Source organism: Guyanagaster necrorhizus, assembly GCF_019112545.1.
Source record: "Guyanagaster necrorhizus MCA 3950 unplaced genomic scaffold BT62scaffold_2, whole genome shotgun sequence".
Taxonomy (NCBI): domain Eukaryota; kingdom Fungi; phylum Basidiomycota; class Agaricomycetes; order Agaricales; family Physalacriaceae; genus Guyanagaster; species Guyanagaster necrorhizus.
In genome coordinates this window covers 1,986,437-2,004,733 of record NW_025064881.1, presented here as the reverse complement: position 1 = coordinate 2,004,733, position 18,297 = coordinate 1,986,437, and the positions used below count along the sequence as shown (strand labels likewise).

The 18,297-nt window shown below is 48.1% G+C and overlaps 7 protein-coding genes across 7 annotated transcripts; 4 read left to right on the top strand and 3 right to left on the bottom strand.

Moving 5' to 3' along the window:
- Positions 1–1,127: 1,127 nt before the first annotated feature.
- On the top strand, positions 1,128–5,573 carry BT62DRAFT_990498 (uncharacterized protein; the record flags this gene model as incomplete). Its single annotated transcript, XM_043190232.1, has 10 exons — positions 1,128–1,697; positions 1,748–1,818; positions 1,869–2,654; positions 2,714–2,906; positions 2,961–3,915; positions 3,967–4,137; positions 4,184–4,507; positions 4,566–4,703; positions 4,756–5,211; positions 5,254–5,573. Exons 1-10 carry the CDS (start codon positions 1,254–1,256, stop codon positions 5,571–5,573), a joined length of 3,858 nt encoding a protein of 1,285 aa, XP_043045707.1. The 5' UTR covers positions 1,128–1,253.
- Positions 5,574–7,406: 1,833 nt separating this feature from the next.
- BT62DRAFT_960227 (sphingomyelin phosphodiesterase) lies at positions 7,407–10,916 on the top strand. The gene is made up of 20 exons (XM_043188542.1): positions 7,407–7,910; positions 7,959–8,324; positions 8,383–8,548; positions 8,600–8,720; positions 8,777–8,911; positions 8,966–8,987; positions 9,039–9,121; positions 9,187–9,240; positions 9,296–9,438; positions 9,498–9,504; positions 9,560–9,663; positions 9,734–9,812; positions 9,869–9,900; positions 9,950–9,987; positions 10,050–10,178; positions 10,230–10,255; positions 10,314–10,379; positions 10,444–10,538; positions 10,594–10,622; positions 10,682–10,916. Exons 1-20 carry the CDS (start codon positions 7,635–7,637, stop codon positions 10,829–10,831), a joined length of 2,121 nt encoding a protein of 706 aa, XP_043045706.1. The 5' UTR covers positions 7,407–7,634; the 3' UTR covers positions 10,832–10,916.
- A 73-nt stretch (positions 10,917–10,989) lies between these two features.
- Positions 10,990–12,691, top strand: BT62DRAFT_926414 (uncharacterized protein). The gene is made up of 2 exons (XM_043185036.1): positions 10,990–11,487; positions 11,540–12,691. The coding sequence occupies exons 1-2, from the start codon at positions 11,194–11,196 to the stop codon at positions 12,407–12,409; spliced, it is 1,164 nt and encodes a 387-aa protein (XP_043045705.1). The 5' UTR covers positions 10,990–11,193; the 3' UTR covers positions 12,410–12,691.
- On the bottom strand, positions 12,518–13,324 carry BT62DRAFT_1032088 (HIT-like protein; the record flags this gene model as incomplete). The annotated part of the gene is made up of 4 exons (XM_043178344.1): positions 12,518–12,922; positions 12,976–13,070; positions 13,119–13,169; positions 13,219–13,324. 4 exons carry the CDS (start codon positions 13,322–13,324, stop codon positions 12,662–12,664), a joined length of 513 nt encoding a protein of 170 aa, XP_043045704.1. The 3' UTR covers positions 12,518–12,661.
- A 143-nt stretch (positions 13,325–13,467) lies between these two features.
- On the top strand, positions 13,468–15,277 carry BT62DRAFT_990495 (FAD/NAD(P)-binding domain-containing protein; the record flags this gene model as incomplete). The annotated part of the gene is made up of 9 exons (XM_043190231.1): positions 13,468–13,726; positions 13,782–13,818; positions 13,874–14,007; positions 14,057–14,097; positions 14,144–14,468; positions 14,523–14,558; positions 14,608–14,841; positions 14,893–15,003; positions 15,032–15,277. The coding sequence occupies exons 1-9, from the start codon at positions 13,619–13,621 to the stop codon at positions 15,275–15,277; spliced, it is 1,272 nt and encodes a 423-aa protein (XP_043045703.1). The 5' UTR covers positions 13,468–13,618.
- A 56-nt stretch (positions 15,278–15,333) lies between these two features.
- On the bottom strand, positions 15,334–16,509 carry BT62DRAFT_288784 (uncharacterized protein). Its single transcript, XM_043180374.1, has 2 exons — positions 15,817–16,509; positions 15,334–15,762 (listed from the first exon to the last, which is right to left on the bottom strand). Exons 1-2 carry the CDS (start codon positions 16,233–16,235, stop codon positions 15,390–15,392), a joined length of 792 nt encoding a protein of 263 aa, XP_043045702.1. The 5' UTR covers positions 16,236–16,509; the 3' UTR covers positions 15,334–15,389.
- BT62DRAFT_288788 (Diaminopimelate epimerase-like protein) lies at positions 16,510–17,941 on the bottom strand. Its single transcript, XM_043180375.1, has 3 exons — positions 17,897–17,941; positions 17,134–17,847; positions 16,510–17,081 (listed from the first exon to the last, which is right to left on the bottom strand). The coding sequence occupies exons 2-3, from the start codon at positions 17,716–17,718 to the stop codon at positions 16,785–16,787; spliced, it is 882 nt and encodes a 293-aa protein (XP_043045701.1). The 5' UTR covers positions 17,719–17,847; positions 17,897–17,941; the 3' UTR covers positions 16,510–16,784.
- Positions 17,942–18,297: the final 356 nt, after the last annotated feature.

Here is an 18,297-nt window from a genome sequence, read left to right as displayed (position 1 = left end):
AACGAACTCTTGGAGTTACTCGCAGTTTTATCACATCATACAGTATATTCTGTGACCATAACCGATTTATGGAAGGCCCTGCAGCCGAGACTAGAAGGCTTCGTTTGGGACTCGTCTAAGATGAGCGTGATTCCAGTTGTTTCAGGCTTGAAGCATAATTGGGCGGCATATGGCCAAGCATGTAGTAGCACCACCATGGTTTCCACTCAGTTAATCTCGACTTCACTGACCTTATCACCGAAATGCCAACAAGGCACTGGGTCCTAACATCACCTGTCCCACTTTCCATCACATCACCCCCGCAACCCAGACTGACAGTTGCCTATCGGATACAATGACATCCCCTCAACTCTTTTCTTACTCCTCTTGACTACCAGTTTTCTGTGTAAGTGTTCTCTTAGGACCTAGCCTTCGAATCAGATTCAAATAAGCTCCAGACACCGCCATGGGTTGCGTATCAAGTAAAGAAATGGCAGGAAAATACGAGCCCAGTGCTGGAAGGCCTGACCCAAAGGTGTCTACACAAAATACGAGAAATTCCACCCGAGAGCAGGTTCCTTCGCCGATTCAGGATTCTGAACCCGCTCCATGGATAAGTAAGGAGGCACGATGGGTTTTGAAGGACGGCGCTGTGACTGCTATCGAATGATAATGGGTGAGTTCTAGGTCTGTCCGACATCTCTAATGTTCCCTTTCCAACGCTTCTTCAGTCACTCAAGACTCGAGGTTCTTGTGTTACATTGTGTACAAGATAAGTTAGGAATATTGGACGTGCACGAAGTGGTTCATGGGACATCGGGCGTCTTGGAAGATATCGACCAATCATGAATTAGGAGACTAATTTCTTTTCTCATTCACAAGCATAGCCTCATTGAGCCTGAATATATACCAAGAGGTCCCTGACGACGTGTCAATGAATATATTTAGACCGCACCCTAGAATTATGTCATATGCAAATGAAGCAAATGCTCGCCTCGTACGCCTCTAAGCCGACGTATATACTGGTGAAAAGATAACTAAAGTTTTGATGAACTTGACTCACGTCATTACGATGCGATAAGTTTTTTTTTTTGATCGGAGATCGTTGATTTGCTTGGCAACGGCGTGGCTAACAAACATCGATCGAAGTTCAACCTCGAAGCCAAATTCGCTGAACATTTCTTTGCATGTGCTCACGGTGACCTGGCCCAGGATACTTCAGTGCTTCGACTTTTCTTGACTATTATACGACCCGCCCTTGGAGGGCATTCATTATGACTTTTGGCACGACACAGGCAAACTGGTGGACGACGAGCGAAGGATCCACTTCAGGTTCGGAATCAGTTTCACCAACAACCCCTCCGGATACCCAGATATCTGGCACAGATCCATCCTTATACCACTCAGGGCCATATGCTTTGGGAAGCGGTGTCGTTAGTACTACGGTATTCACAAGCACCTTTCCCGTTACGACTATCACGAATTCGGCAACAACATTCACATCCTACTCGGATTCCATTGTGACAGAAACCTTTACAAACTCATTCACGGGCTCTCCACCCTCAGGCATCGTTCTCTCTAATGAAGCAACATCATCGGTGCTCTTCGCCGCGTCGTTGCAGATAAATCCAACATGCGTAGGGAATGGGTTGGATGCTGCGGCAGACGGGTTGTTGGCGTCTTTGGTGATCCCAAGCGCAATAGGTTTCATAATATGGGTGCGACCTATTCCATTCTTTTCTGACTAGTAGTACTGATTGAAATGTAGTTGATATTTGCAGTCTTACGGCCGCGTTTTCGGCAAGTGTACGGACTCAGAGAGTGGTTCGTGCACCAGGAGTACGTTTTTTAACTTAACTCGACCGCTTTCTCACTCAAGTTGATCATAGTCTTCGTCCAAAACCACTGAGTGACTCGATCTTCGCCTTCTTGTTCCCCCGTGTTCCCTTGGCCCCCTCAATCCCCTCCAATGTTTCTGATGCAGGAAAATCTGTACGAGCAGACGCTGAACTCTTCCCTTCCGATGATCAGCTTAGCCAGCGCACGCTGTGGACATGCTTTCTCATCTGTTTGGGTTGGACTTTCCTCGGCCTTGTGGGCGCATTGCCTTTGTATCTCGTTTCTACCCCTTGCCACTCCGAACTGCCTTCTCCATCATCTTACGGGGGCGGATATAACATGCTGCAAGATCTCAGTCTATCGCGTCTGCTGCGCCTATTAGAAAGCGGAAACATAAGTACGGCCAATCTTGCCACCATGCTGAAGCGTGCAGACGCAACGGATAGCCCAAACTTCCGGGTTAGAATCATTGTATTAACGGCCTTGACGTTGGTGCTTGCTCTCCTTCCTGCGCTTTGGAAGATCCTACATGAGTTCAACAACCTTGTGGCGTACCGTGAGAGGTGGCTAGATACAATGTGTGAGGGAAAGGACATTGGCTGGTTGAGTGCAAGATACGCTCCTGGGTTTGTTGGCTGGGGAGAACAAAGGCTAAAAGATTTCATATTAAAGGCGGGACTGAGCCTGTCCTTAGACCACAATAGCTCCTCAAGGGATCGTAACGCCACTAGGACTCGCCGTTCAGGCAGAAGAGGGAGAAGCGGGGAGAATGAGCCTCTGAATGCAAGTCATGACGGACGTCCAGAAGTTGACATTGAGACCTTATTCTCTATCTCGTAAGTGCACTAGCTTCATGCACATAACCTCTTTGACACTATTTCTATCATTCCTTCAGTGATACACGAGATCTTGCAAAGCTAATCGATAGGCGAGACTACATCCTAGGAAACCTGGAAATTGCGGAAACACAATATATAACGTGCTTCCGTCTCACCACCCCTGACCCCTCACTTGCTGACTGGGTTCCACCTTCCAATGAGGATCCAACTCGCCCTCATATCAGCCGTCCACGACCGTTGCTCGGTTCGGTTAGTTCTATAAGCTGCTACTAGTATATCTCTATTCATTCTCTAACTTCGTAGCGCCGACGAAACCCCGCCTTTGCAGCCTCTTCACTTGCGTCTAAATCCTTTGTAGCTCCGTCTACTTACTACAAACTTCGCGGTGTCCACGGTATCAATGGAGGTCGATTTTCTGACAACAAGGAAGATCATGCAACATTCTCCGATTCCATTGCCTCCCCCATCCTTGGTGATCGCTTCCAGGAAGATAATCGACGGTCTCAGGGATCGAGTTTCTTTGGATTGGGCAGCTACTTCCGCGCTAATAAGTCTGTTGACGAATTGGGAATGATACGATCCCGTGATGAGTTGTCGATATCGTCCCCTATTCCTCCACCTCCTGATCCACGAAAATACGGACCCAATTGGCTTGATTCATCGGATATTGTAGGGTCATATGGTGTTGATAAACCTTTACCTCCGGTGGAGGAAGAATGGGTAGATGTCCTACAAGAACAGCCCGGAAAGTATGTTGCAAGCGAACCCAATGGAGACTCTGCTGCAGGTCCATCGTCGTTCAGACATCGTCCCAAACGAGAGCAGCCCATCTCTGCAGGAAAACGTGAAACCTTTCCGTTCAGGAACAGTGACGACGACAAGAGGCAGGATGTTCCCCCCCCTCATCTGCGAATCCAGCCTTCGGGGCCCTTCGTACGGCCCCAGGATGGGATCAATTTTGACTATCTGGGTGATATCTATAGCGATATCACTGAATGGCGCAGCAAACTAAAGGATATCAACGCCGAGATTTCTACTGCCCAATACAGTTGTTACGCGGATATTGCCGAAGGTGCTCGAATCAAAGGATGGCTCATGGTAGGACGGGGCTTGCGGCATATACCAGGAATTCAGATCATCGAAGGCAGGGCGAAGGAAGATATACGATGGGATATTCTGCAAAATGAAAGGACTAGTCTGGATACCTGGGTAATGAGTGCCACGATAATCATTGCTGTGATTCTGCTAGCGGCTGGATGTATGATCCTTATTCTGATCCGTGAACATGGATTCTGACTACATGTAATAGTGACTGCGGCCTCAGGACTGGCTCTTTCTAATGCACCGGACTTTGCTCACTATATCACCTTCCTCCAGTCGGTCACGACTGCCGGCGCTCTTCCTTCTGGGATTATAACTGTATGGATCCCTGCTGTTGGAGCTACGATCTTCATATCCCTTACCCTTGCGCTTGTGCACTGTGCGTCGATTTACTTATTAATGATGCGTTGCTTATCTTTTCGCAGGGGTTTCCGAGATTCGAGGGGCGGTTTCACAGTCCGGCGGACAGCTGATGACGTTCAAGATCACCTTCTATGTTCTTGTCTCTGTAGCAGTTGTATGGATCCTCGCCATTGGCGCATTGCTCTTCGCCCTGCACGCGTTTAGTGTTGACCTGGACAAGGCGACGATGGTCGCAAAAGGTTCCGTGTATATGACTGTATTCGCCCTTTCTATCATTTTGCAGATAGCTATCATCTTCCCAGGTCTTCTCTTGCTGCAACCGCTGCGTTTATGGCGCATCATACGCGGTGAAAGGCGTGCTATTACACCCCGACAACGTTTTAGAGGTGCGTCGTCATTCACGACTCTGGGCCACACGTTAGTCATTGATCCGCATCATGCAAGCTATGTATCCGAAGCCCTATGATGCCACCATCGCTACAGGCGCATGTGTCCTAGGTATCATATTTGCCTCAACGTTTTCCCTGATATTCCCGCTCATCGGACCTGCTGTTATGCTCCTGTTGTTCTTGACGTTGATTGGTGGGGAACTCCAACATGAGTTTTGAGGATCAGACACTGATCAAATTCTTAGCGCATCGCTTCCTTGTTGGTTATGTTCATGGTCGCACGCTCTCCCAAACTGGCGGCCTGATACAAATATGGCTCCTTCGCCGCTTCGGTACTTTGTTGGCGTTTCAGCCTATCTTCCTAGGTCTCATTTTCCTTGCTAATGAGATCTGGATCGAGGGGGGGGTTTTGGTCGGAACTGGGGTGGTAGTCATTCTTTTCGTGGAGGCCTATACAAGCTGGCGAACGCGGCTACCAGGAAGGAGATCTCTGAGTATCGTCAGCCAGGATTCATTAGATACATTTACTTCTCGGGCCTCCCAAACAAGACGCCTGGTTGTGGACGAAGAAGAGTTGAGCCAGAAGAGCAGCAGCGGTGCACGTCGAACGCGAAGTTCGATGGCATCCGTTTTGGAGATGATGAGCCTGACTCTGGCTGTCACGCCGTCGTCTTCTACTACGAGAGGGTCTGTCCCCTTGCGTAAGTGTTTCGTTTGCTCTGATCTTGGATATTCCGGATAAGCTAACTGCCGGCAATTAGAAACAGAGAACTTGAATGACCTCACGGCCACGGAGCGTGCTGCTAGAACACACCCGGAAGCTCCTCCACGCCTTCCTCCTTTATCATTTTCTGATCACGAGGAAGATATGGCGGGAATATTATATGCTCCCGAACTAATTGCCCCACCTCCGATAATTTGGCTTCCGAACGATTCGGCCGGTGTGGCGCGCTCGGAGGCCGTAGACTTGCAAAAATACCACGACTTACGGGTTACTCTTGATGTACGAGTGACAGACGATGTTATGGTGCAACGACCGACACCGTCACGAGGACAGTGGTAACATGGACTAAAATTCTGGAGGACATAAGACTGGTATATAACGCTTACTATAGTTACTTAGATATTTATCCATGCACATCTCCCACTTTCTTGCCTGTATAAAAAGTCCGTACTGTTCGAAGAGGAAGCTATTATCCTTAGATAGTCCGAGATGACATGGACATTGTAGGAGTGTTTCGGAACGAGCGTGTCGTGCCTGCGGTTCTCTTGCCTTACTCCTTTGTGCTATACCAAGCTTTTCCTGGTCGTCAAGAAGGATTCGTATGAACGTCAGCACTAGCCTCCTTTGTTTAAAGAACCTTTTCGCTGATGGCGTGCCTATGACACTGATATCACTGACGAATGAGACAACACCGCCTAGTGAGGCTTGTCCACGGGTCGCGTATGGACTCTATATACTGGATAGCAGCCCGTGACGGTCTCCACGTTTTGATAGAAGCCATCTATTTTGTCGTAACACTAGGGACCGCCCGTCTTGTTCTGGTACCAAGTCTTTGCTCCGCCTCTTTCACGGAAGATGGTTAAGGGCCGAGCTGCGAAAGTATATGGGAAATGTAGCTCCATCGTGGAGCCCTTGACGGATTGTGATCCGAATCAACTACAAAAGGTTCATCTTTCCCCCCAATCATCTGCTTGTTTTCCTTTTCGCTATGTTTTCCCCCAAGCCCTCAGGTCATAGCGTTGACGTGGACCCTTTCATACTCTACTCTCGCTCTTTGCGTGATTATACCCTTCACCTATGGACGGAATCTAGACGGATCATGGAGGAGGAAGCTCAGCGGGCTGAGATGTCGAAGGAAACTAATTCCCAATCATCGAAGCTGGAGGCTTGTAAAAGGCCTTCAAAACATTCTCAGCCCTCGTCTTTATTTTCGCCGTCATCTACATCATCGATGACTCCGAAGGACAAGTAGAAAAAGTGAACTTGAATTTATATTTCGTGATGGTATCTCAACTGGCGTCTACTGCCATTGTCCTGTCCGTAGGTCTAGCCTCCTCCAGCGTGCTGGGCCCCATGGATTTTAACATGAGTCATTCAGCATCCAGGGACCTTTGCTTCGAATTCGGTCTATTTCGCTATTCGAAATTGCTTTGACATTCATCCTGGTACTTATTTGTCCTGCATGACGCGTTATCTTCAACCCTGTATGACTCGCCATATTCTAGTATGCACGATTTTCTTTACTATCACCAGCACCAGCTCACTTTTCCATTAGATGTACTTTGTCACCGTGTTCAAGTTGCTCATGTTATTTCATTACTCTAGACTACCTACCAAAGATTTCCACGGTGCTTGGAACTTGATCGTACGATAACCGTACTCGTGGTAACACAGAGAAACAGTCTGGACTGGAAAGCACCTTGTTATTCTGTTATGGGAGACATGGGTGCGTTAAGCTGCCATAAAGGTGATGGCAACAACTGTTCCAGACTCGAACGATCCTACAGTACTAGTTATACGTGTTTGTTTGATCCGTTAACAGCTAGCGGCACATTTTCGCAGGTCGGGGTATTCTCTGTCACTGAACGAAATGGAGTTGCGCGTTGGCCACTGCGACATTACTCCGTTTCCGCTAGCCTCTTTCCGAGCAGCGGTTTTCGTAGAAAGCCTATCAGCACGTGAAGCCAGAACCAGATTATAACTCTGGAACGCTAATTCCACGGTTCCGGATGGCAGAAATAAATTGGAATCTGGATGGAAATCAGAATGCATGCAAAGATTTTTCGGTCAAAAGTGTATTGTAAAATGTGCCTGTAGGCATCGCACGGCCGCCGACTGAAAGGTGTCAGACACGCGCGTCGACTTCAACATACTGCTATTGCCCGTTCTCTTCTCTTCTCTCCTATCACTTTCGTAGATACCACCGGTCATGCAGCCTTGCAAGATTTGCTGCTGTTGTTCAGAAAACTTTTCATTCAAGTTGACCCATTCCTCCGCCGGTAACACGTTCACTGCAAACGTGATACCGGCGGCTTTGATGCGGATCGAACAATCCAATTCACGAACGTTCGTGTTCACTAACAGTAATGCCACCCCATCCTATCACCTTGCCACGTGAAGATGCGTCTATCGTGGGATATCTATTTTAACTTGGGCATCACAGGAGGCGCTGGCAGCACTGTGCCTCCCTCAATGATTGCAATGCGTTTGGAATCACTTGTTCTCAGACTGTCTCTTCTGGTGACCATTCCAAAGCTCTTCGCTGGCGCGTTGGAGCAGACGACAGCAATCTTCACGGCCCCAGGAGCGTTTCCAACCTCACTCTACTCGGAATATTACAATAATCCGACAGCGACGTCCGCTCAAGTGCAGCCAATCATATCTGATGCCATTACGGTGAGTTTACGAATGGCGTGTGTTCATTATATTGAACGTCATTCTCAGAATGAAGTCTACCCGCTTAATCTCACAAGTCCAGAAACCATTCCGCTCAATAACACGGTAGACCCACATCCACTGCCTCCCACCGCATCACCCTCTAGGCTACACGCTCAAGCCTTTGCCCAAATCCAGTCGATTGCTGCGAACCCCATCTTCGGAGACAACGACTGCGCAAGATGTCAGGCTGGTTTGGAAGTAGTCAAGTTTCTTGCTTTGGCTGCACCGGAGGAAGGGCCCCCATTGGCTGTCGAGCTCTGTGAGGCTTTCGATTTCAGCACGTCGTGTTCCGCTACGTACAATATCTTGGGACTTGGATCAGTGATCACCCAGGTCATCGCTAACGCAGATGTTGGCGGCTACGATGGACAGGTTCGTGAGCTCGAAAGCGTGCTATATATATACTCAACATCTTTCTAAAAAAAAAAAGATGATTTGCTCAAACTTCCTCGGCCTTTGTGAACTTCCACCAACGTCTGCCTTAAACTTGACGAATTGGTTTGCGAAGCCGAAACCAAATCCTCTGCCTACCCCCAAACAGCCCAGTGGAGAACGTCTCAAAGTTCTCCATATTTCTGACTTGCATCTGGACCCTCGTCAGTATTGAGATATATCTCCAGTTTCTACTCATTCCATGCCGGTGCTAGGGTACGCAACGGGATCTGAAGCTAATTGTACTTCGGGCCTCTGCTGTCGTGCAGACAATTCAAACACCATTAGTCCGAAAACACCGCTGTTCCCAGCTCCTCGTTATGGCTCATACGAATGGTAAGGTGATCTTTGTTTCTCTCAAGAGAGCCGCGACGACATACTACGTCCACTAGCGATTCCCCATTCGCACTTGTCATGGCTGCGCTTGAAGCCATTCCAGTTCTCACGGAAACCGAGGGAACCGGCTTCGCTTTTTCTCTGTACACTGGTGACCTAGTTTCGCATGATAAAGATAACCAGTTATCACGGTAAATGACAACTTTTCGCTACTGAATTCCAATTAACCGCTTACCTTTGTTCAGGGACTACACAAAATGGACCGAGGTATGCAGCGTATTCATTAAAGTGACGGATGACTGCGATCAAGCTGTATAGGCAACTGTGTATGACTTGTTCAAGCGAATGTTGGGCAACGGAGCCGTCTACCCAGCACTCGGTAATCACGATAGCTACAACCAGTCAGTACTTCAGTCCTTCAGGTGTCCAAGGTCATTCAGTTTTTTGAATCTCATAAACTTGGTAGAGCGCAAGATGCACCTCACGCCATTGGACAAGGTCTTGCTCAGCAATTCAGCTGGTGATCCATCACAGCTCAATGCTTTTTGTGTTCTCTCTAAAGTGTTTACGTTTAGGAATTATGACCATGTTGCGAGCCTCTGGGAATATGAAGGTTGGATATCATCAGAAACCGCCGACATTGCACGGGCACATTATTCGGCGTACATGGTCAATCGGCAGGACGGGTTAAGGATAATCTCCCTGAATACTGATTTGTGTGAGTCCTTGACTCCAAGTTCTATATCTAGACCGTTCTAAAAATGCAGCTTATTCCAGGGTACAAGTCAGTCATTCTTCTGTCTTCTCGTCTGTGTCGAGACCTTGACCTTTTGGGATAGAGCCAATTATTTCAATTACATCAACCTCACCGATCCTGATGTTAGTGGAATGCTGAGATTCCTAACTGACGAGTTACAGGATGCCGAAGATGCTGGTGATCGAGGTATGTCTGCGCTTTGATCCATGATGGTCGATCATCGGTAACGGGCTTATCTTTCCCTTCTGTTCCGTAGTGTGGATTATCGGGCATGTTCTGAGTGGCTGGGACGGGTCGAACCCCTTGGAAAATCCAACTAACCTTTTCTATCAAATGTGATAGGTTGTTTCGCCAGCCATTTATTTGTCATATTGATTTTCTTTATCCTTAGCGTCGATCGGTTTACGCCGCACGTCATTGCCAGTCCGTAGACTTTCCTGCGGATTACCTCTCCCTGACGGACGTCGTACAGATATCTTTTTTGGCCATACCCACGAAGACCAGGTTTCTGTACGTGATTCGTGATTCTTGCTCCGGCTCGTACAGAGTTTGACCATGCTTGCCAAAACAAGATTTTCTATGCCAACAATGCAACCAATGCAAGTGCAGAGACAGCTGGCACCATAGCATGGATAGGACCATCGGTTGTCCCTATCACGAATCTAAACTCTGGCTTCCGCATGTATGAGGTGGACTCTGCTGTAAGTGGTTGCCGTTAAATGCTGGGATGGGTTATTGACAAGAGACGGCAGACATTCGACATTGTCGATGCTCATACGTCAGATCCCATTTCTTGTTTTGGACTCGGGTTTCGTCTTACTTTTGAATGGCTATAGGTGGTGGAGCGATGTTAACCAATTCTCTGCCCTTGACAATCAGACTGATGAGGGCCCAACTTATTTGTGGGTCCATTCGCCTCATTGTAGAGCACTAAAGGAGCATGACGGCCTAATTCCACGTCAATAGGTATGAATACAGCACTCGAGCCGCGTACGGTGGAAACATCACTTGGGGCGAGACTGACCCATTAAACGCAACGTGGTGGCATCTTGTTACGGAAGGTTTGTCTGTGGTTCTGATAGCCGCACGAATGAAGTCTGAAATCACCTTTGATAGCGATGGAAACCGACTCCTCGCTTGTCACGGTAGGTTCTTCATGCCGTACTCTGGCTAGAACAGATCTAAATACACGCCACCACAACAGACTTTCCACACGCTGCAAGGCAAAACATCCGTCAAAACAGATATCTGCGATGAAGCTTGCATTGCGGCGACAATATGTTACATTCGGAGCGGATCGGCAAGTATCGCGATAGAAAATTGCGAGTTAGGCTACGGATCTGTGCAATCTTGAATGGTACTATCAGGATACGATAGACATGAGTCTAAAGCTGTGTGTTACTATGCAAAAAGAAAAAGAAAATTTTTATTAATTGCGCCGGGGCGGATCGGAAGGAAGCTCGGGAAGCACGGGAAGCAGTGTCGGCACGTAGATATGAACGGATGGAGGAACTTGAACCCGACTTGTTGCCGACGTCCCATTTAATCTTCACCCTCGAACAGTTCGGTGCGAAGATAACACCCACCCTAGACCTCGCCTCGGCAATTCTTTGGAGCTGGACCAAACGACATCAACCACGACTCAATTCCTCGACAGCATATATAAAGCCACGACAATAGATAATGTCCTTAGAATCCTTCCAATCCTCGTACTCAATGTCTGTTCTACCACCTGAAATCTGGTTCGAAATATTTTCCTGGGCAACCATGCCAGAGGGCGCCACTCCCTACGAATCCAACTACAAGCCCTTCCGTGAATCGCCCGCCCGTGATGACCGTGGTGTCGACCTCAAAGTCAAAGCACTCACCTCGAAGCTGTCCTTGGTCTGCAGGGATTGGCACTCGATGACAACAGAGCTCTTGTACAAGGACGTTCTGATCAATCGTGGACAGAATGCCTTGAAGAGCGTCCTTTGTCCCCACGAGGATGAACCAGGCTATGGGAAAATGGTGAGTCACTCCATGATGGAGCGGCCGTATACAGCATGTTGACGTGGCGCAGGTCCGCCGCGCAGTACTACCCTATGACAGTACCGTCACCGACCATTGGACCAGGGATCCATCACCGTCTGTCGAGATCCTCAGGCTCTGCAGTCGTCTCGAGGTCCTGATAAGGCCCAGGACCGTCCAGTATGCCATGCGTTCCCTCACATTCGAATTCGATGCCGACTCTGTCTCGCTTCCTTCATTGAAGCGACTGGAGTGGTGGCATAATAGCGAGGCGGAGCGTTCTGGGGGTATCAATTCACTTGGTGCCGTTCTGCGAAGCTCGCCCAACATTGCGTACCTCTTCATTGGCGGCGCTTCAGGTATGAGTTCCATCATGCTTGACTCGACACCGCTCTGTCTTCCCTCTTTGGAGACACTGCGCCTCTTCTCTGTCGGCGGCTTCCTCCTCCATCAAATCTGCAACCGTTTAACTCTCCCAGCACTGTCCCATGTTGTCGTGGACAGCGTGTTGAATAATGGCGATCTCGAGGGTCTCTGGGAGTCTCACGGAGAAACCATCGAATCTGTAGAGTTGGGCCGACATCTCCGTTTCATGTTGGGTGACGAGATTAGCCTTTGTCTCGAGCATTGTCCTCGTCTCGAAGAGATCAATTACTACCTCTTCTTCACCGCCTCTCCTCACTTTACTGGTGTTCATAGAAATGTTCATACCGTCAGCCTTCATGCCGCTCACAACATGGCCATGGACCATTTTGACATGTGGGAGCATCTTGAAAAGCACTTCGATTTGCTTCTCGGTGATTCTCTCCCTGCGTTGCATACCGTTCGTTTGTTTGGTGATTGGGGCGAAACCGTGGAGCAGCCACGTTTCCATCACCTCTATCATGCTTTGATAGATCGTGGCTGCTACGTCGACGTTTGATTTGACTATGAATCCTTTCTACGATTTCGTATTTACGACGCCTCTGCCATGTTTTGACAGGCACTGGTACTGGCTCACGATTACCTATGTATACATATACTACATTGGGACTCACTGGTTTTATTATTTACGGATAGACTACTGATAGATATTATTTAGACCTGATGGGATCTTCGTAACCTCCGCAGAACTCACCCACATACGTAGATAGATTTGTGGATTCGTATATATACCTTTATATTGCTGGCCCTGCTATGAAAAAAAGGTCCTCAACCAACTTGCTTCTTTCTCCATATCCTCCATAGTGCGAGCAGGCCGATTTTCATCTGCGTCAACCTGCATGGTCTGGGACTCAAGCTGAACTTGCTTGAGATCAGAAGCCAGGGATCCTTCTGCATGCTCTAACTCTGGATATATTTCATCGTTGTTTTTTGAGAATCGGTCGCCATGAATCTTTCGAGGCATGACGTGAAAGTGGACATGAGGGACACTTTGTCCGGCAGCCTTTCCGTCCTGGGAATTAAACATGTTAAACGAGACACGGGCCTGCCGGAGGAGATATATACCTGGCAAGCTATGGTCAGTGCATCGGCACCATAGGCGCGTTCTACCACGCGTCCAACGCGCTGCACTGAACTCATAAGTGAAGATATTTCCGCATCTGAAACTGTGTTTCAACGACCAGGTTATCTGAATATCCTCAAAGTACCGTTGAGATCCGTAAGTCGATGGATGACTCTAGTGGGTATAACGAGCACATCTAAGGCGTCCGTGAGATTTGGTGCGGCCAACAGATGGTGCCAGCTCACGTCCTGGAACTACGGGCTTCAAATTGACAATAGCAAAGGAGAGTGAAGACCGGTAGAAGGCCTGTCTGGTCACTTCAACCGTCGAGAAAAGTAGGGGAGCACTCATTGACGTGCCTAGTAGCAGCGGGAGGAAAGTGGAAACGGTGGTGGTAATGCAAGTTTCCTCGGGATTTGCCGACGGGCCGCCATTCCGGCGCTTCTGCCGACTCCGTCTTCAAACCGGGATAATAATCCTTCTTGTTGGCAAATCGGATTTTATGGTAGCGGAACCATTGAAAATTTCTCACTCCCACGTCTTATCGCAGGCCGCAGCATCACCCATGACCTTCATATGATGGAGGCTTTAAATACACTTCTTACAAATCGTTGAAGATGTGCTTTCTATCTCATTGTTTCCACCATGGCAAAGGACTTTACTGTCGCTATCGTAGGAGGTGGAATGTGTGGGCTCGCCTGCACAGTTGGACTGTCCAAGTCCGGTATTCACGTTGATGTATTCGAAGCAGGTGTACGCACGGTTCAACGTTCAAATTCCACATTTGGCTCACATTATTTTGCGATAGTCAAAATTTGAAGAAGTGGGAGCGGGGGTTGGCCTAGGTAAACATTCTTTCTTGGATTGTCCCTAGAACGCGGTTCTACTGATATTGCCCAGGTCCTAACGCGTTACGAGCCCTCAAAGGGTTGGGTTTATATGAAGCTGTCTTATCTCGTTCGGATACTCCAAGCCCTACTTTCAGGCAGTTCCTATTTCTATCTGGATTGGGTGAACACGAGGTTATTTACGATGTGAGTAAGATATCTGTGCATGTTAACTTACCTTGCTAATACGGTTCAGTATCCCAGGACCGCCGATGATTTGGGACTTGGTATATACAGGCCAGTATATTTTAGATATTCTCAGCTCTCTGTAACTGACTCACAGACCTGTATTCTTCGATGCTGTGGTTGGTCTTTTGGACCCTAGCACTGTTCACTTCAACAAGCGTTGTGTATCACTTACCACGACGGAAACTACCATAGCAATCACTTTTGCTGACGGAACGACGCACGAGGCAGACCTGGTCATCGGAGCTGACGGTATCCGAAGTGTAGCAAGAAATTTTGTCGTTGTAGATGCCATGCAGAAGCATGTGACATTTACCAATACCGTAGCATACAGAGGCCTTATCCCACTTGAAGACTTAGAGGCGGCAGGACTACAGATGCAGCTTTCCACACGCCCTATTGCGCTTGTTGGATTGAACAAAGTATGTTTGGAATTATCTCTCTTTTGATACCTTACATACTCATGGCATCCTCAGCATTTCGTTATCTATCCCATTCATGGTGATAAAAGAGTACGCAATGACCAAACTCATGCGGATCAGAAGACTAAATGTGTCATAGATTAACGTGGTAGTATTCATGTCCAAAAGAGATATCCCTCCCCAACCTCCGCTCCCATCTCCATGGGTAACGGCAGCCTCGGATGGAGAGCTCCAGGACCAATTCCAAGAATGGGGTCGCGATGCCCGCATAATCGTAGACCATATGAAAGCATCTAGTAAATGGTCTATCCATGCTTTGAACCCTCCCCTTGCAAGTTACTGTCGCGGTAGGGTGGTGTTAGTTGGCGACGCTGTGAGCGCCCCCAAAGTATCTTTACTTGATCTCTTTTTTGATTAATACTAGGCACATGGTATGCCTCCCCATCTTGGCGCTGGCGCCGGCCAGGGTTTTGAGGATGTGTTCGTACTTTGTGAATTACTCAAGAACGATAAAGTCACGAAGTCGAATCTTGAGGTGGGCATTTGAATTGTCTTTCATCAAGGTGCCAGTAACAAGGGTCGTACAGGATGCACTTCAAGCTTACACAGAGGTTAGAGCACCGCGTGCGAATTGGGTGCTTGAGCGAACCATTGAGGCGGGACAAATCTACGAATCATACCAACCGGGCAGGGAAACGCAGGAGGTGACGAAGTTGTCCAATCTGTGGGACCCAATTTGGCACCACGATCTCGGTGTGGATGTCAATAGAGCGGTAGAGATGGTTTCAAAGCACGTCCGGGTTTCCTAAATGACGATACATACATATAACAATCGTGGCCTATCAATACAATATTTCTATGAGATCTACGTCTTACTAAGTAAGTAATGCGATATAGTTCGTAAGTAAATGTGCTTGCGAACTAGAAATGGGCGTGCCTATGGGACCGACTCAACTCAGGGTATAGTTTTTGGTATGATGGCTTTAAACCAAAGCGTGAGTGTAAACCCCCGTCGGGTAAAGGCGATGGGCCCGGCGCCCTTTGGTGTATCCCGTCCACATTTGTGTCATCCGAAAACCCGCATTCATATTCCAGGGACACCAATTCTTCACAATGCCTCACTTCACGTACAAAAGCTAGCGGCATCGTCGGGCACTTGTGGGATTGCGCTGTGGCAAAGTCGATGATGCGGACTCCGTCAGATGTCGTCAGGATGTGTTTTGATTTATGAACGATATCTTGGTGGACAATCCCAGCTTGGTGAATTTTGTTGATCGCAGTCATAACTTGCCGGCTGGAAGAAAGCTTCAGTGAGGACCCCACTCTGAGGAAGTGGCATGAAACAAACCTATAGTCAACAGGTCTGATATTTTCAGGGGAACAGTACTCTAACACGAGACAAGTGATCTTCTGTCCACCGAAGGAGCCTTCAAATAATCCGTAACACTTGGGAATGAAACTGCCTTGCAAATCTTTCAGGTACTGATTATAAACGTTCTCCTCCCGCTGGAGGAGAGACCGCTTGTCCTCAGTGAACGCCACTTTGATGATGACTGGGGTGGTGGGTTTGCATCCATATAGACCCATAAAAGCGCGAAAGACGCGGCGCAGTCGGAGACCCTCGACGCAGTGAATCGAGACTTGAGGAGACGCGTTGAGATCGACGTGACCGCTGATTCCATTGACGGATTTCCAGGACCACATTCTAGAGACGTGAGTGCGGTCGAAGATGACTTCGATGGTGTGTGCTAAGGAAAGTGGGGCCATGAGGAGTGTGGGGAAGAGTGCCTGTGAGTACTAGCGAGTTTAAGGGAATGTTTTAGCGGCTGGTTATATACAGGGGGACCGGCCACCCAGCAGAATGCCACTGAACACCTTGCTCTTTGTCGCTGTCAGAGATTCCATTGTGCATAAAAACCCGCAAGATGCATAGTATATAATGGAGGTGTTCGACGATAGTGTCGAAAAGATCTGTGAACCGATTACTGATGTAGATGTCGTAAATTCAAGAGGAACAGCAATGGAGAATAGCCGAAAAACCAGTTAAAGTGGCTGAATGTCCGACCGGCTTTGACCACAATCTTTGTCATGGTTAGGAACAGAGTGTTGCTAATTGAAGATAAAAAAAGGCAGAGATTCTGTGCAGGAGAGAAAACAGAATTTAACATATCGATAGCTAGGACGCCCGTCAAGTATATTTGAGTATCGAGGCAGGGGAGGTCTTGATTACCACGAGAGCCGGATTTATGCGAGAAACAGGGCCACTTATGGCCACGGAACGCATTCAACTGAGCACATTCAACTGACTTGAATTGCTCAGAGATACAATGTGCCCGACGAGAATATGCATGCCTGTCCTTGAATGCAAACAATTTCTTTACCTTTCCCCACTTTGAGCTTTCCTCCTCTTTTACTAACCTGCGTAGCAGTTCCCAGTTCCTCCGTAATGTTCTTCTTGTTGAACCAATACGGTGTCAGCAAGCAGTGAGCAGAGCCGCAGACGTGATCTTCTCCAGAAGTGAGCATTGTGGGGGCGAACATCCGTGAAACGAAGATTTCCTCTCCAGTCAAAGACTCGGTAGTGAGTATATTCTTCGAGCAGCCGGTCTCTTTCTGTGGCGTCATGTCAAATCAAAGAATGTCAAACCGGGGAAGAATAACGGACCAACGGATTCGCATTGATACTGGATGCCTTGAGATCCTCCTTAGCATCCACCTCGACAAGCAAAGTATTCCGGAAACCCTCGCCTCCCTTGCCGATGAACTTGATGTCCACATCCCTTCCAAAAGCATCGTGTATCAGCTTTGACAGTCGCTCTCTCTCGTCGGCTCCAACTTCTTCCACCACTGCCAGTGGCAGCTGGATCTCGTTGAACCCATTTTCCGATTTAAAAGCCCTCATTACACCACTTTCCGGCGTTTCAAATTCGAGAACTTCAACCTTGGTAGAAACAAGGTTGCGCTTATCGAAAACAACCTTAGCAGCGGCGATGGTTGCATGACCGCAAAAGGGAACTTCTACCCCGGGCCCTACGATGTAACGTATCCTGAATTTGAATACTCTCGGATCTGTAGAAGGTGGTGCTGAAAAGAGGAAGGCAGCGCCGGGCTGGTTGAGATTGTCTGCGATGTTCATCAGACCATCGTCGGAGATATCAAGCTCGTCGAGAAAGACAACGGCAGCGGGGTTCCCGCCAAATGCATCATTCGAGAAGGCAGAGACAAGATAAAACGGAAATGGGCGGGACATCTTTGCGAGGGCAAAGCAGGAGGGTGGTGTTTAATTTATCAGCGCGAATGTTTATCAAGTCAGTAGCTTATCGGCCGGCAGCAGTCTTATGTATTAGTATCGGTTCAAATCAACTTCAACTGGTAGCCTCTGCATTGGAAATTATTCATGAAAGAGTAATAGTGATGTTGGTATTCACCTTGTAAATCATTTTTGTTTCCAGTCACGTATTGCCGTCTTTCAAAACGTCGCATACACAGCCCCGGGTGGATATAAGCCATTGCTATCGCCGATTGCCTCGTTGCTATGTGGTAACGAGTCTAGTCCGCATACCTGTAAAATATGTTGAATTTCTGCTGTTGTGAATCGATTATCACAGGATTCAATGCGCAGTTGAGTCATACTCAGAGGGCGATGTTTTAAGTTTCACCGCCAGAGTCCGTGAGATCCACCTTGGGTGACGGCGCAGCACCGGCAGCAGCTGTCATTTCTTGCCCATCGGTTGTTATATTCTCACGACAGATAAAATTTAAGACAAAACTGAACATCACGATGGCGGCGAAAGGAAGGGGTACTGCGACATGAGCGTTCTGAACACTG

What these genes read in the sequence shown, in the direction of transcription:
- BT62DRAFT_288784 (XM_043180374.1), bottom strand. Translation starts at nt 16,235, where the DNA reads ATGGCCCCACTTTCCTTAGCACACACCATCGAAGTCATCTTCGACCGC. An exon ending in ATCAGACCTGTTGACTATAG is followed by an intron (nt 15,763 to 15,816) that starts GTTTGTTTCATG and finishes GCTTTCTTCCAG; the next exon opens with CCGGCAAGTTATGACTGCGA.
- BT62DRAFT_960227 (XM_043188542.1), top strand. Translation starts at nt 7,635, where the DNA reads ATGCGTCTATCGTGGGATATCTATTTTAACTTGGGCATCACAGGAGGC. An exon ending in CGAAGATGCTGGTGATCGAG is followed by an intron (nt 9,664 to 9,733) that starts GTATGTCTGCGC and finishes TCTGTTCCGTAG; the next exon opens with TGTGGATTATCGGGCATGTT. An exon ending in GACATTGTCGATGCTCATAC is followed by an intron (nt 10,256 to 10,313) that starts GTCAGATCCCAT and finishes GAATGGCTATAG; the next exon opens with GTGGTGGAGCGATGTTAACC.
- BT62DRAFT_926414 (XM_043185036.1), top strand. Translation starts at nt 11,194, where the DNA reads ATGTCTGTTCTACCACCTGAAATCTGGTTCGAAATATTTTCCTGGGCA. An exon ending in AACCAGGCTATGGGAAAATG is followed by an intron (nt 11,488 to 11,539) that starts GTGAGTCACTCC and finishes GACGTGGCGCAG; the next exon opens with GTCCGCCGCGCAGTACTACC.
- BT62DRAFT_288788 (XM_043180375.1), bottom strand. Translation starts at nt 17,718, where the DNA reads ATGTCCCGCCCATTTCCGTTTTATCTTGTCTCTGCCTTCTCGAATGAT. An exon ending in GTATCAATGCGAATCCGTTG is followed by an intron (nt 17,082 to 17,133) that starts GTCCGTTATTCT and finishes ATGACGCCACAG; the next exon opens with AAAGAGACCGGCTGCTCGAA.